Source organism: Populus euphratica, unplaced genomic scaffold, assembly GCF_000495115.2.
Source record: "Populus euphratica unplaced genomic scaffold, PopEup_1.0 scaffold78.1, whole genome shotgun sequence".
NCBI lineage: Eukaryota > Viridiplantae > Streptophyta > Magnoliopsida > Malpighiales > Salicaceae > Populus > Populus euphratica.
Window position 1 is genome coordinate 219300 of NW_011499867.1, and position 14246 is coordinate 233545.

The 14246-nt window shown below is 35.8% G+C and overlaps 1 protein-coding gene and 1 long non-coding RNA gene across 3 annotated transcripts; one reads left to right on the forward strand and one right to left on the reverse strand.

Annotated features, from left to right (window-relative positions):
* Positions 1-3664: 3664 nt before the first annotated feature.
* Positions 3665-11037, reverse strand: LOC105126313 (cellulose synthase A catalytic subunit 3 [UDP-forming]-like). Its single transcript, XM_011027140.1, is given in 17 exon segments — positions 3665-4505; positions 4842-5192; positions 5570-5772; positions 6139-6403; positions 6585-6797; positions 6896-7021; positions 7358-7495; positions 7584-7929; positions 8080-8346; positions 8549-8747; positions 8826-8931; positions 9061-9281; positions 9555-9631; positions 9707-9825; positions 10054-10232; positions 10637-10755; positions 10867-11037. Coding segments are annotated over 15 exon segments (3240 nt in total). The 5' UTR covers positions 10078-10232; positions 10637-10755; positions 10867-11037; the 3' UTR covers positions 3665-3920.
* Positions 11038-12399: 1362 nt separating this feature from the next.
* On the forward strand, positions 12400-14246 carry LOC105126314 (uncharacterized). 2 transcript variants are annotated; one of them, XR_842390.1, is made up of 4 exons: positions 12400-12572; positions 12656-12723; positions 13195-13274; positions 13549-13858. It is a non-coding gene; the product is annotated as an uncharacterized LOC105126314 (long non-coding RNA). The 2 variants fall into 2 exon arrangements; XR_842389.1 differs by lacking the exon at positions 13549-13858 and adding an exon at positions 13890-14246 and having other exon boundaries at positions 12402-12572.

Consider the following 14246-nt stretch of genomic DNA (forward strand, 5'->3'; position numbering starts at 1 on the left):
GGCCAAGGAATCTTGAATAATAGAATGAGAACATAAAATGAAAGCATACATGTCAGATTGTTGTCCATGTATGATATGTAAAATAAATCTTATATGTTACTTTTATAGTCTATACATATGATAATGTACTTATGTTGAAAGCTGAATAACTTGTAAAAAAGATGAAAACAACATTGAATTTTTTTCTATATAAAAAGGAATGTTTGTAAGCCAACTTTCAAAGAACTATTTTACTTCATAACAAACCTCTCAAACCTCAACTGTATTTTATACAAGCAAGTGGAACACTATTTTTGTTGGCTTTACAGGTATGAAAAAACTTATGTCGCACCAACTTTTTGATAGTTCTTTTTTATTAAATGATATTTAATTATTTAAATATTTTTATTAACAAAATATTTTTTTGGTTTACATGTAATTAAAGTTATGGATAATTCATGGTTTAATGACTTATTTAATGGGGATTTCGATGGCAATTATGATAATGTAATGAACCGCATTGTAGACCATATTAATCATAGCAATTATGATAATGTAATGAACTGCATTGTAGACCACATTAATTATCCTAGTTATAAAGGTAGTGGTGCCTCAATTGCTGGTGCCGGAGATGACAGTGATGGAAATGATGCCAACAATAGTAATGATGATAATGACGATGATGGTGACAATGACAATGATGATGATGATGAATTTATTTTAAAGAGGCATTTTGATATGAAAAAGTTAATTATATGCACAATTGAAGCTATAAACATGTATTATATTAATTATATGTATAAATAACCATGTATGATTTCGTATAACATATGGATACGTTAGATGATAGAGGTTTTAAGAGGTCATTAGAAATGAAGTGTTAACATGTTCAGGATGGATGCATCCACTTTGTTGAGTCCGTGCACTGAATTAGAAATGCACTATGACTTAAAATCGTAAAAAAGAATAAGCGTAATTTAAAAGGTGGAAATGTTTCTATTTACAATTGCAGTTGGGGCATCAAATAGACAAGTGTAGGAAAGATTTCAGCATTCAGGTGAAACTATTAGTAAATATTTTAAAGAAGTGCTTGAATCATTATGCTTGTTTGTTATGGAAGTTATAAAACCAGTAGATCCATAATTTACGAACACATTAAGAGAAATTATTATGAATCCAAGATTTATGCCACATTTCAAGGTAAGATGAATTTTTGTTTAATTAAGTTTAATTAAGTTGTTTAAATGAGTATGAAATATGTTATAAATGTTTATGAGTACTTCATGTTTTTGTGGCTTGTAGAATCGTGTCAGAGCAATTAATGGAACACATGTTCGTGCATGCATATCATCTGAAAATCAAATTCCATTTATTGAAAGAAAAGGTGTACCAACACAAAATTTCGTGGCCGCTTGTACTTTTAACATGCAATTTATGTTCGTGTGGGCGGGATGGGAAGACAGTGCACACGATACACTATTTTTCTTGAAGGTATTGACAATAGCAATATAAAATTTCCAAAACCTCTAGAAGGTGTGATTTTGACTAATTTGAGGATTTGGTAGTTGAGGGAATATAATTTTTTTTTAAAGTTTTGTTTAAAATTACCATGTTATTATTTGCAGGAAAATACTATTTAGTTGATATTGAATATCCAAATAAGTATGGGTATTTGGGTCTCTACAAAGACAAGAGGTATCACTTCTAAGAATTTAGACGCCGTAGATAACCAAGTGCTTAGAAAGAAGTGTTTAATCATGCATACTCATTACTACATAACGTGATCAAACGCTTTTTTGGGCTATGGAAACATAGGTGGAAAATTTTGTAAAACATGCTTGCTTATTCATACAAAACATAAGTTGAGATTGTAGTTGTATCAATGACACTACATAACTATATTAGAAGGAGATCGCGAGATGATGCGACTTTTTCTGAGTATGATCGCAATCCCAATTTAATTCCAAGTGACTTTTTACCTGATATTGTTCATTGCTCAGCTGTTCATGGATCACGGAAGCCTTCACGTATGGATTTTATACGCGATGTAATTGTAAATAGTTTGATGAAATAATAAAGAATTACATTTATGTATAAGGATTTTTCATTTTGTTATGTAATCATAATTACAAAACATCTATGTTTTGTAATTTTATATGTGTATATATATATATCTTTTTAAGTAATTCTAAAATCAAATCTAAAACACAAAGCATATTAATCAAATAAATTATTTTTTTACTATAATTTTAATTATAGTTTTAATCAAATATAAAACTGTTTTTTTCTATTATAATTTTAACCACTGTTTTAATCAAATATAAAAAATTATTTTTTTAAACCACAACTATAATCACAATCGTAACTAAACACTAATTTTTAAATAAATCTTATAAAAAATATTTTTTATTAAACTATTTTTTTCAAATTACGAATACAAAAATTATTACAGTATCAACCACGCTCATAGCCCTAACAAAAAATTTCGCGGGAAACAAATGGAATCCTGGGCCAGCCCTAACAAAAACTTTCGCGGGAAACAAATGGAATCCTGGGCCAAAACTCGTTGCATGATTGTTGCCCGTAGATACACTGCTATATACTACTGTTTTTAGCACATTACCACGTTTCCAGCATCAATGATCAAGGACACCTGCGATCTTTCTTTGCGCAACACGTGGTAAGCGCATGTGCTTTTATCAACAAGCTCGCTTCATGATAAGACAATGATGATGCATGTAGATGATTCGCTGTATAGACGCGTCATCTCTTGCATAATGCAGAGGTTGGGATTTAACACGTGCAGAGGATGACGGGGGAGATCACTGAAGTTTATCGTGTCAGGGTAAATGATTTGCACGCGGTTCTTACTTCTTACAAGGGACAGAGGATCTAGAGATTAAGATCTTGGCCATCAATTTTGATTAGCAGCAGTTCATGTTGTTTGCCTAGATTCAGGTAAAACACTGTTGGTATCTGAAGTGTATGACTTTAGCTGCTGACCGGTAAATTAGCAGAAACTGTAACTGTGAATCATTGGCGATTGCATGAAAGAGTAAGGATCATTTGGCTTGGTTTTATCCTTTTCTGACGGAGGGAATGTACAAATAGTTGTTAAGAAGCAAGTTTGTCACAGAGACTAGTCGAGAGCCCAAGGATGCCCATTGAACCACTGGAGACTCGGAGAAAACACCTACACAGCCCGTTATGAGAAACAATTTTGCCTTCGGAGATCGGACCCAAAATGTTCATTGGGCTCTGAAATTGTTTGCAGATTGTATGGATTTGCGAATTTTTGCCAGTATGCAATTTGCATTATATCACAGCACCACCGGCTCAATCTTTTCTTATTACAGAAAATGCGAGAAATTCCTATAGTCACATGAAGACTCAAGACAGTGACTATCAGATTCCTAAAATAAGACAGACCGACCGACTTTCGAAGGTGATTGTCTCCATGAGTCCCACTATCTTTGAATCAAGTGGAACCCTACTATTATCCGGTTGAAATTCTTACATTGCCAGTAAACTTTGCTGAATGATTTAAATTTTGGACAGAAAGGAGCTTGCTTGCAACTGCGAATTACAAGGTTTCTTGTTCATTTTTTGCTGAAGGCGATTTTGACATAATGGAGACCAGCTGGCAAATATGAGGACAAATTGAAGGGGAACCATGCAAGGAATCTTCTTGTAAACGTGAAGTTGCGAAATAAATTGAATTTTTGTTCCACCAGCGGAAGTCTAGAAGTTGACGTCCAAAATATTACAAACAACTCCCCTCATGGAACATCAAAATAATTTAAGTACATCACTATAATCTGCACATGTAAATCAACATCATAACAAGTTACACAGAAAAAAGGTATGTGAGAATTACATAACCCCACCTCCTTACACTGACGAGTATAGCACACAAAATGAGTTTCAGTCTCATATTTTCTTTAACAGTTGATGCCACACTGCTCAACATCCGGACCTGTAACTCTAGTGGTGAAAGGATCAACTCTCACCCACAACAACGAAAAGATGGATGCAAGAAGAATAGACCACACGACAACAATGGTGGGTGTCCGGTTCTGTCGACCCATCAAACCTTTGAGGAAAGGGTAGAGATGGACGATCACCCAGAAGGCAAAGAAAAGCTTGCCAAAGAGTGGACCCCACGACTGATAACCACTGTTGATGGCATGGGATATCCCGGCAACAACACCTACCAAGTTAACGATGAGGAGAGTTGTTGGGGGGATAAGCAGAGTTGTCCATTTAAACATGTACAGTTCAGTGAAATCACCGTCCTCGTCTGATGACTTGGACGTGACAGTGAAGTTAGTGTCAATGCCAGCGAGTACTTTGAGCAAGCCTTGGAAAACAGCAAAAAGATGGGCTGAAACACCACCAATAACCCAAAACTGTTCGTTCCTCCACCATTCATCAATCCCAACACCACTCCACCTCATCTCCAAAATACCGGTTGCAAAGATGGAAAGAAATAGAGAAATAAACCATATACTTGCGAGGTTACTAATCTGCAGCAGAACAAGTCGAGCAAAAGAAAATTAGTAGATGCTAAAGATACAGCCATTGCAAGTTACACACAGGCAATAAATCAGATGCCAATTGAATATGTATCCATAAATCACATCCCATGCGGTTGAAATTCCAACAATTCAGCAATCCATCCAACATGCCATATTGACAATATTTCGTTTCTTTAAAATCACACACATTAACATACTACCTCCCTCTAGGCAGATCCCATGTGAGCAGGGACTGCACAAAAGAGGAGCGCAGATAAACAAAATGCCTTCAAGTCCAAGTTTGGACATAGAGGTGGCATGGACAGTCATTGAGGTGTAACTAACCTGTGGAATGATGAACTTGTCTGTCAATAGACAGATAGCTGGAAGCGTGCAGTAAAAGAGAAGAGGAATGGCAGTGATTGGATAAATAGTAGTGTTTACATATGCAAACCTCTCCAGCCATTTCAGCCTACCACCATAGCCATACCAAATTGGACAATGCCGACTGAGAAGAATTTCAACAGAACCCAGAGCCCATCGAAGCACTTGGTTCAGACGATCAGAAAGATTAATAGGAGCAGACCCTTTAAAGGCTGGGCGCTTGGGCATACAATAAATTGACCGCCAACCACGGGCATGCATCTTAAAACCAGTAAGAATATCTTCTGTAACAGAACCATAGATCCATCCTATCTGCAGTTCAGAAACAAGCATTCATGTCTGGTGAGGAATCAAGAAGAAATGGAGTATGCAAAGATTGTTTGAATGCAATGAAATCAGCTAAATTAGAGGAGTTTGTAATGAACAGCTAGAATGTAACTCAGTTGTAAGGTTTGCCTAATCTAGAGGCCTGCTTTAGGCCTTTAAACTCTGTAGTACGGTAATGGAAGGATTATCTTCTAACAGATCACTTTTTTGGTCATGATTATATTTTCCATCCTCCTCCTCATAACCAAGACAAGATCTCAAGAATATTAGATCATGGTCCTCAAATCCACAACATGCCTAAATTTCCTCAATAACAGCACCCAAATGAAAGTCAAAGCAATAAGTAAAAGGCATAAGCACACCTCAGATCCCCAATCTGTTTTGTCCTCGTAACCACAGCTGATGACATGAATAGCCTCTTTAAGAAGAGTTTCTGGAGTTGCAGACTGAGGAACACCGCCATTCTCCATGAGCGTGGAAGCAACAAAAACAGCTGACTGGCCAAACCTCTTCTCCAGGCTCGCCTGTGACATGAGAAGTGACTTCTCATCATCAAATCCAGCTCCTGAATTTTCAAATGTGCATAAAAAGTCTTAGCCACGCCTGTTGTAATTCAGTAATTTGAAAACCAAAAATATTCCATCTATCAATTCTTGCTACCCAGGCAAGGTCAGTTGGTACTTCTATAAACAATTAACTATTTTCCCACAAAATTAAAAAATACAATGTATCTTGCTTCTGCACTAAAGGTTTACAATAATATTGTTTCAATTACCATTATAGAGTCGGTTAAAGACCGGATTCAGTTTATGGCTATCTCATCAAAAGATACTGTTGCTGTTAAACCCTCTCCCACAGTAAGAGGATGAAACAAGTGCCTTCTACCAATATATTTATCAACAAAGCAGAAAGAGAGAACATAGAAATGTACCTTCAACGCCCTCTTCTATATCTTCCAAGCTGAAAACAGGTACAGTTGGATCTGCATGCTTTCCAGATTTCTTCTTGTCAGAGCCCTTTTTACTTGATTTAGAACTCTTCTTTCGTGATCCACCACAGAGTGAAGACAGGAACCCTGGTTTCTTATGCTTGGGTTTGAGGGGAGGTTAATAACCATCCAATGCCGTCCAATTAAAGACACATCCAGTGCCCACATAGACAGGTCCTTGAATACCATCCAAACCCCTCAAGTTTATCTAAAATTCAGGCAAAAAGAAGATATTAAATATAACACTTAACAATGGCAAATGCTTTATGCAGCTTTTTGATAATCCAAATCATCAACACATAACAGACATAGCACAAAGCCAAAAAAACCAGTTCATGACATCATGCTGGAAAGACAAATATTACTTAATCAATTGATGCAGAACTTACATCAAAGAACACAGTATTGCGATTGGCATATCGATCATTCTTGTCAATGCCATCAAATCTTTGTGGAAATTGAACATAGCAGACATGTTTTCCAAGATTAGGATCCATCATGAAACACATAGCTTCTCTCAAAGCCTTGCTATTGTTTATGTAGTGATCACAGTCAAGATTCAACAAGAAAGGCCCATTAGTTAGCACAGCTGACACACGAACCTGAACAAGTTGCATGTCAATGTTAAAAATGAGCCTAAAACCGAAGAAAATAATTTACATACATACATCATATAATTACTTTTACTGCTACTACTCACAAGTGCGTTCATGGCACCAGCTTTCTTGTGGTGCTGGAAGCCTGGACGCTTTTCACGAGAAACATAAACTAACCGTGGCAGCTCATTACCATCAGTATCAAGCCCTCCACTTTGCCCTAAGAAAACCTGAAGATGAAAAAATGAAAACTTTCTTAGGTTACTACTGCTTGGGATCAGAGTTCATTTGATCAGCTTCAGTAAACCTATTAATCAAAATCCAAAATTACCAACAGTTGGCGGCAGAATAGAAGGCATGAGACAGGACATGACATGACAAGGGGAAAACACTAAAGAGTATACAAGGGAGATAATGTGCAGAAAAACAAGATCCAATAAACTGTTCAGGTGCGCCCAATATCAGTGATTTTTAAGTTTATGGGCTAGAAGAGAAAATTTACCAAACTTGAGAGAATACATCTGCCAGAAAAAAACTCGAATCATAAAATGCTGAAATGTTGTTACCTGAATCATTCCTGGATGGTCTCTGGTGTTATTTCCAGGCCATGGGGTCCCATCCTGCATAATCCATCCTTCTTCAGGCACCTTTTGTGCCTTGGAAACAAGCCCATTAATACGAATTTTAAATTCTTCATATTCTCTCTGCAGCAAGGGGAAATAGTTACCATATGAAAGGTTTAACCATGGAAAACATTGGCAGAGTTAAGTAAATGAAGCACTGAATTGATACCTTCATAGCTCTACGATCTTTGACAAAAGATGGTTGCACTTTATCCTTCAAGTAGTCAATCTTCTGTGAAAAGTAGAATTCTGGAGCCCGAGGTTCAATGTTGTATTTCTTGCAGAAGGGTACCCATTTTCTGGCAAACTCTGAAGTCTCAGACAAAGCTTCAAATGTCAACATTGCAGCACCATCATCAGAGACATAGCATGAGACTTTGTCAATTGGGTAGTCAACAGCAAGAATAGATAGCACTGTGTTTGCTGTCACAAGAGGTGGCTCCTTTAATGGGTCCACAGTACTGACAAAAATGTCAACCGCAGCTAGCTGTGATGGTTCTCCTTCATGTTCATATCTGTTACCCATATAGAACAAAAATTAAAATCTTAAATATGGAAAAGAAAAGGAAAGACAAAAAAAAAACATCATTGCTGGAACCAGCATTTACTTGAAAAGTGATCTGATATAGCAAGTTGGAGGACAGATGCAAAAGAAAGGACCCTACCTCAAAGCAAGCCTGTCCAGGTACGTTTCACGATTTACAGGGAGCCACTTAGGGAACTGATCCAATATCCAGGATATTGCAAACCAAATCTCACATATCACAGATATTAACCACAAAGCATATGCATTGGGCACAGGATTTGTGATTCGGTAATGCAAGAAAATGCAGAGGATAATAAGCCGCAAAACAATGACCATCCTGTATGGATTAATCCTAGAAGAAGTAATGGAAACCTTCCTTGAGAGAGGTTGCCGAGCTTCATCATTCCTGCAAAGACAGACAAGAGTATTATGGTCTAGTTGTTGAGTGTACCTGGTACCTAGTTTCATGTTATCAATTATTGCTTGCTGCCAACGCTCCAAATATCAGAATAGATTGCAGGGTGTGAAAATTCGGAAGGCCCCACTCCCCGGGTCATTATTGTTATGAATTATGAAAACATAATTAACTTAACCACGTGGAAACTTACAGTAGAGAGTCATCTACAAGCACATCTGTAGCGGCATCAATATCTCCAACACCCCTTTCAGAAGGAGCATGGACAGTACTCATAGGAACAACATTCTTGTCCTGCTTCATCTTCCAGCCATCTACTCTCTCCTTCCAGGCCACATTGCCCAGTCCTGGTGAACCAAACTCCCTTACTGGGTCCACAACCCTCCCATTAGCTGCAAAGAGCACACAGGATGAGTACCACATATGACCACATAGCATCCAAACATATTACACAAGAAAGAGAGATATACATGATTGATGGACATCAGATGCATAAGGGATGTGCTTCCCACCAGCAGCTCCAGGAGATGCCATAGAAATATGATCAGGAGATGCGGCAGACAGCTCTCCGGAAACCTAAAAGTTACTTGCAGGTAAAGATTAAACTCCAGGTTCATATAAAAAAATAAAATTCATATCAATTTCAAGGTATTGTTTTTTTTTTTAAAAAAGGATAGCAGCATTCCAGAATCTGATTGACTTTACCTCATGTCCATTGGTAATCAGTGGAATATGGTTATGTGTAACCTCTTTATCATAATTTGGAGCCCCAAGATCTCCCCCCCGTCCAAATGTCATCTGCCAGCTCAACATGCGTTCTGCAATCTTCTGTTTCTGGTTTTGATTTTCTGAAGAGTAATTAAAATCACTAGCACCATCGTCAGCATCACCATCCTCTTCTCTATCACCAAGAATGGCAGGGCTACCTGATATCATTTCACAATCAGTGCTAATATTATTTCAAAATAAATAACATCAAACAAAAACATCATTTAACCAGTGAAAATTTTCATTTTCCATTCCATTGCATGGAAGAAAGAGTTTTCACATTATTAATAAACATTCAAACGTTAATGTGATATTACAAGATAAAAATTACATGTCCTCAACAATCATAGTTGCATTCAACTCAGAATAAAAATCTCTTCATTTTCTGGCATTGGGTAAGGCATCCAGTAACACAATGCTGTTCAACATACCTTTGTGCCTCCTGTATCTGGTTTTGCACTGAGGGCAAGACTGGTTCCCATCCTTCCTCTCATACTCATAGCAAGGCCTGCACACTGGAAATGCACAAACATCGCAAGCAACAAATTGATTGCCATGCTTCCTCTCGTATTCATAGCAAGGCCTGCACACTGGAAATGCACAAACATCGCAAGCAACAAATGGTTCACCATCCACAGTCTTCCCAACACTGTCACTACAGATCTGGCAAACCTGTCCAACTATACTTGTCATGGGCTTCCCCTGCGCAACCAAGCAAAATGCAAATTATTTCAGAAACCATACAAGGAATCTGAATGAACCTAGTTCCACCGAGTGACCTAAACCAGACTAAAACGCCCAGGCTATTCTAAGAAGAAAAATCACAGAAAACAGTCACAGTTCAAGCTTTAAGTGAGCAACAGTACTGTCTATCTTTCTATAAATTCTTCAATCAAACCAAAAACTAATTGAATCGCCATCTATACTTACCCCGGTTTCACCTTCTGATTCCATCGATAGCTGCTCTCTTTATCACAGAGTTGAACAGTGGATGGCAATAACTGTTCGGTCTCAACAAACTCTATGCATCCCTAATCATACAGAGAGCAACGAAGCGTCAGCTTCTCTAACTCTCAACCTCAGAAGCAACCTCTTATCTCTCTGGACTACTGCATAAAGAGAGGGTGAGAATCAAACTGCGCCGCTCAATAACTACACAAGATCAACACACAAACTTTATAAATATTATCCACTGAATTAAGCCACCAATTCAGTTTACTGACCATCGGTATTCACGGTAAATACACAGGCAAATTCACCAAAAACAAGTTAATTAACCTCAAATCAAAGCGTTAACAAGAAACTATAACAGCATTACAAACAACGCAATGAAAAATTTAACTTTCATTTTCTTGGCTACCAAACATAAATTAACAAAAATTGACTCTAAATTGACTTTGAATTCCAGACAAAAACGACACGCTCGGTTCGATCTCCTAGAAATCAAATTGAATTTAGTTCAAAATCAAAGCAGTAATAGAAAACAGAAATCAGAAAGTGAATAGTTACTTACAGACTCTAACAGTCAAAGATCGACCGATGCTACGGAGAAAGAAATGAAAAGGTAGAAAGACGACGAGCAGTGCAAAGTAACAGCTCTGTCTGTTTCTCTCTTTCTGTGTGTGTATTTATTTATTTAAATAAATAATTTAAGCACATAATTAGTTAGGGGATTTCTTTTTCTTAGTAGGTGTAACATAGCTGTAAATGGATGTGCTTAATAGAGAAATGACTAAAGCTTACAGGAAACGAAAGCGACGACACACCAAAAGCTAGATCTCAGGGACGCCTCCACCGACACTAATATTTTTGACTTGGTAATTATCGGAATTGGAAGATCGGAGATGAAACAGATCATACATTGCCATAAATATTTCTTCTTTTCCTTTTGCAAAAGCTTCAAAAAAAGAAAGTTATTTTATTTTATTAAATGGACAAAAAAAATAAAAAAAAAAGGAGATGAGTGGGAGACGGTTGTACTTCAAAACAAGAAAGTTATTTTATTTTATTAAATGGAAAATAAAAATAAAAAAAGGAGATGAGTGGGAGACGGTTGTTTTTATTTTTGACTGAAGGTACGCCTAGACTACAGTTTTTCTTTCTTGTTTGATTGTGCTTTACTTTACTTACCCAATAGTGTCGTGCCACGTAAGACCTGGAAGGTCACCCTTTTTTCTCAACGGCGATAGGAACAAACCGTGTCCAGAATGAGCGTGTTAAACGACAATTCCTTCGCAGCTGTGGCCCGTGGGGATACTTTCTAACAGAGAAAATCTTTTTTTAAGGGAAAAAAATGGTTTATTTTATTGGTAATCTGTGGCGGTCCCTGGACGGGTGGGAAGGGTTTGTAAGATAGTATTCTGTAATGTGTTAAAAGATTTTTTTAAAAAATATTTTTTTTTTTTCAAAATTTAGTTTTAATATCCTTATATTAAAATTATTCAAAAATATTAAAATAAAATAATTTAAAGAAGGTACACTAAAAAAAAAAGCACGGTGGGGTTGTGCTTATTTAAAAATGTAATTATGAGTTGTTTATTAAAATAATTTTTACTTAGTAATATATTAAAATAATATTTTTTTTATTTTTTAAAAATTATTTTTATATAAACCTATTTAAATAATTTAAAAATATAAAAAAATATTTTGTAATAAATAAAAAAATAGTGTTCGAAGGAGGGGTTATAACATGAATAGAATAAATCATCGGTGGTTGAGAAAGAGACAATTTAACTAATTGGGGAGGGAGACATTTATTAAAATGAGTTGAATTTGAACATGAGATACCAAGATTATGAGATTATGAGGTATGCGACGATATTATTTTTCCTTTTCTCTTCGTAGAACACGCATCTTCCCTATATTAACACCAATCAATTCACATGGTTCAATTCAAGACAAAATACATGCTTGTTAAATATTTTTTAATAAAAAAATATTTTTTAAAAGGTTTTTTATGTTAGTACACTAAAATTATTGAAAAATATGTAAAAAATATTAATTTTAAAAAATAATTTATTTATACTAAAAAAGAAAAAACTCCATCAAACTTTTATCAAAATAGCAAAAAAAACCCTATAATATTCAAAGTCTTGTATGATAATGCATGATAATGCAGTAATGATTATTTTTTAATTTACTTTTAATTTAAAAATTTATTAACATAATTTTTTTATTTTTTAAATTTATTTTTAATATTAATATATAAAAATATTTAAATTCTTTTAACCGCAATACCAAACGGCTTCCAAATGCGAAAGCATCCAATTCTATGTCGTGGCCTTGTCATGGAATTTCAACGAGCACTGGACGACACACCATCTGATTATACACGGCAGCAAAATTTTCTTACAGATTTGCTTTCTAGGGTTTTATATTTCGAAAGGAAGAGAGATGGTCTCTTTTGGCTATGTGAAACCTGCAATTTTCGAAAGAGAAGAGATAAAACAGTACATTTCTTCACTTCCTATTTTTCTTTGCATGGACGTATCCTTCCATGGACTTATCATTTATAGATTTTTGTTGTTTACAGGAAATATCAATCTCATATTCGAGGCCTCAACGCTTGCGATCGCCACAATAAATTTTTGAACGATTCGGGTAAGATTACTACCTCTAATTTGTTTCTTTAATCGAATTAAGTGATGTTGCTGTATGGATTTATCTGTTTAAAGGGATCGATAAAAGTTTTATAGATGTCAATTTGAAGGAAATAATATCGTTTAATTTTTTTTTTCAAGAAAAGCTGAATTGAGGAGGACATAGAAGGGATTTATGCAAATAAGAAGCAATGTGTTTGTAGAATCTTCCTTTCCTTAATGTCCAAAAGCAAAATGGGATGGTGAACAGTCTCCTCCACTAAGAAAGGAAGGAGGCTACAGTCATCCTTATATTTCTTTCCTTTTCCTTTCATCACTGCCAGATTTTTTCTCATGGCTTTTTTTTCTTTTTTCTTTCTATTAGGGGTGTTTTTGTATAGGCAAGTCGAGTAAGTTTGGTTTGTATAAATATATATCAAGATGGTTATTGTTTTAAATGGGCAAATTTGGGTTTTTTTTTTTTTCCTTGCAGTTAGTTTTATGGGAAAGGAAAATGTACCAATGAGAAGCTGCTGATTGAAATGGACAGAAACGCACTAAGAAAGGATAGCGGTATATTGATTCTCTTATGATTTTATTTTATTTTTGATCTTGTTGCGTTTGCCTAGTTATCAATTGTCTATGAAATTGTTGGTGATTGGTTAATCCTTTTCCTCCAAGTATAAGGTTAGCTGCCCAAGTAGACTTGGATTTATTTAGTATTTTCGTGATTTTTTGTCGTGCATGGATGCCCTATAAACACTTTTGTCTTAAATGATATGAAACCGATAAATAATCAAGCTGGTTGGCATTTCTTTTAATTTCTCATGTAATAACTGGCAATCAGGTGATGTAAATAGGGAGTCTGTGGCCCAATTTAGTGTTAGAACAAGAAAGGGCAGGGAAAAAAACATAGATTTTTAGTCAACAAGAGGGCATCCAGTGGCCAGTTAAGTGATGGGGATGATTTTCCATCCAGCCACATGCGTTTAAGTTTAATTCACTGTTAGTTGTATGCATCCTGTGTTTCCTTTCATGCTCAATCAACACTGAATCGTTTTCAATCATGAATCCTATTCCATGACACTCTTGATGGTGGAAATTTACTCCTATATGGACAAGCTGTCTTCTTTTCTAATGCTAGACTCTGCAATTTTGTCACCTGTCACCTCTCTTTGATTTTTTAAGGCTCGTACGTTCAGAGGAAGATGATATGGTTACATCCTGGGAGCAAAGGCCAGTGAAGCGTTTTTATGATAAGCTTTCAAAGAGCATCCTTTGTGAATGGATGTTATGGTCTGAACAGTATTGTTACTCCTACATCTGAAATTCACTTCAATGTACCGTGAACTTAAGCTTTTTGAAGATGATGCATAGCTGACATGTCACTCTACAACATTGGCAAGGTGTGTGGTTTCCCATTGCATAAAGCTGTTTAATCTCAGCTGTAATGACTTGAAATGGTCATTCTGATGATCTTAAGAGTGTATTTCTTTGTTTCCCCAGAAGAATCAAAGTAAACTATTTATAGATTGGATTTTCCTC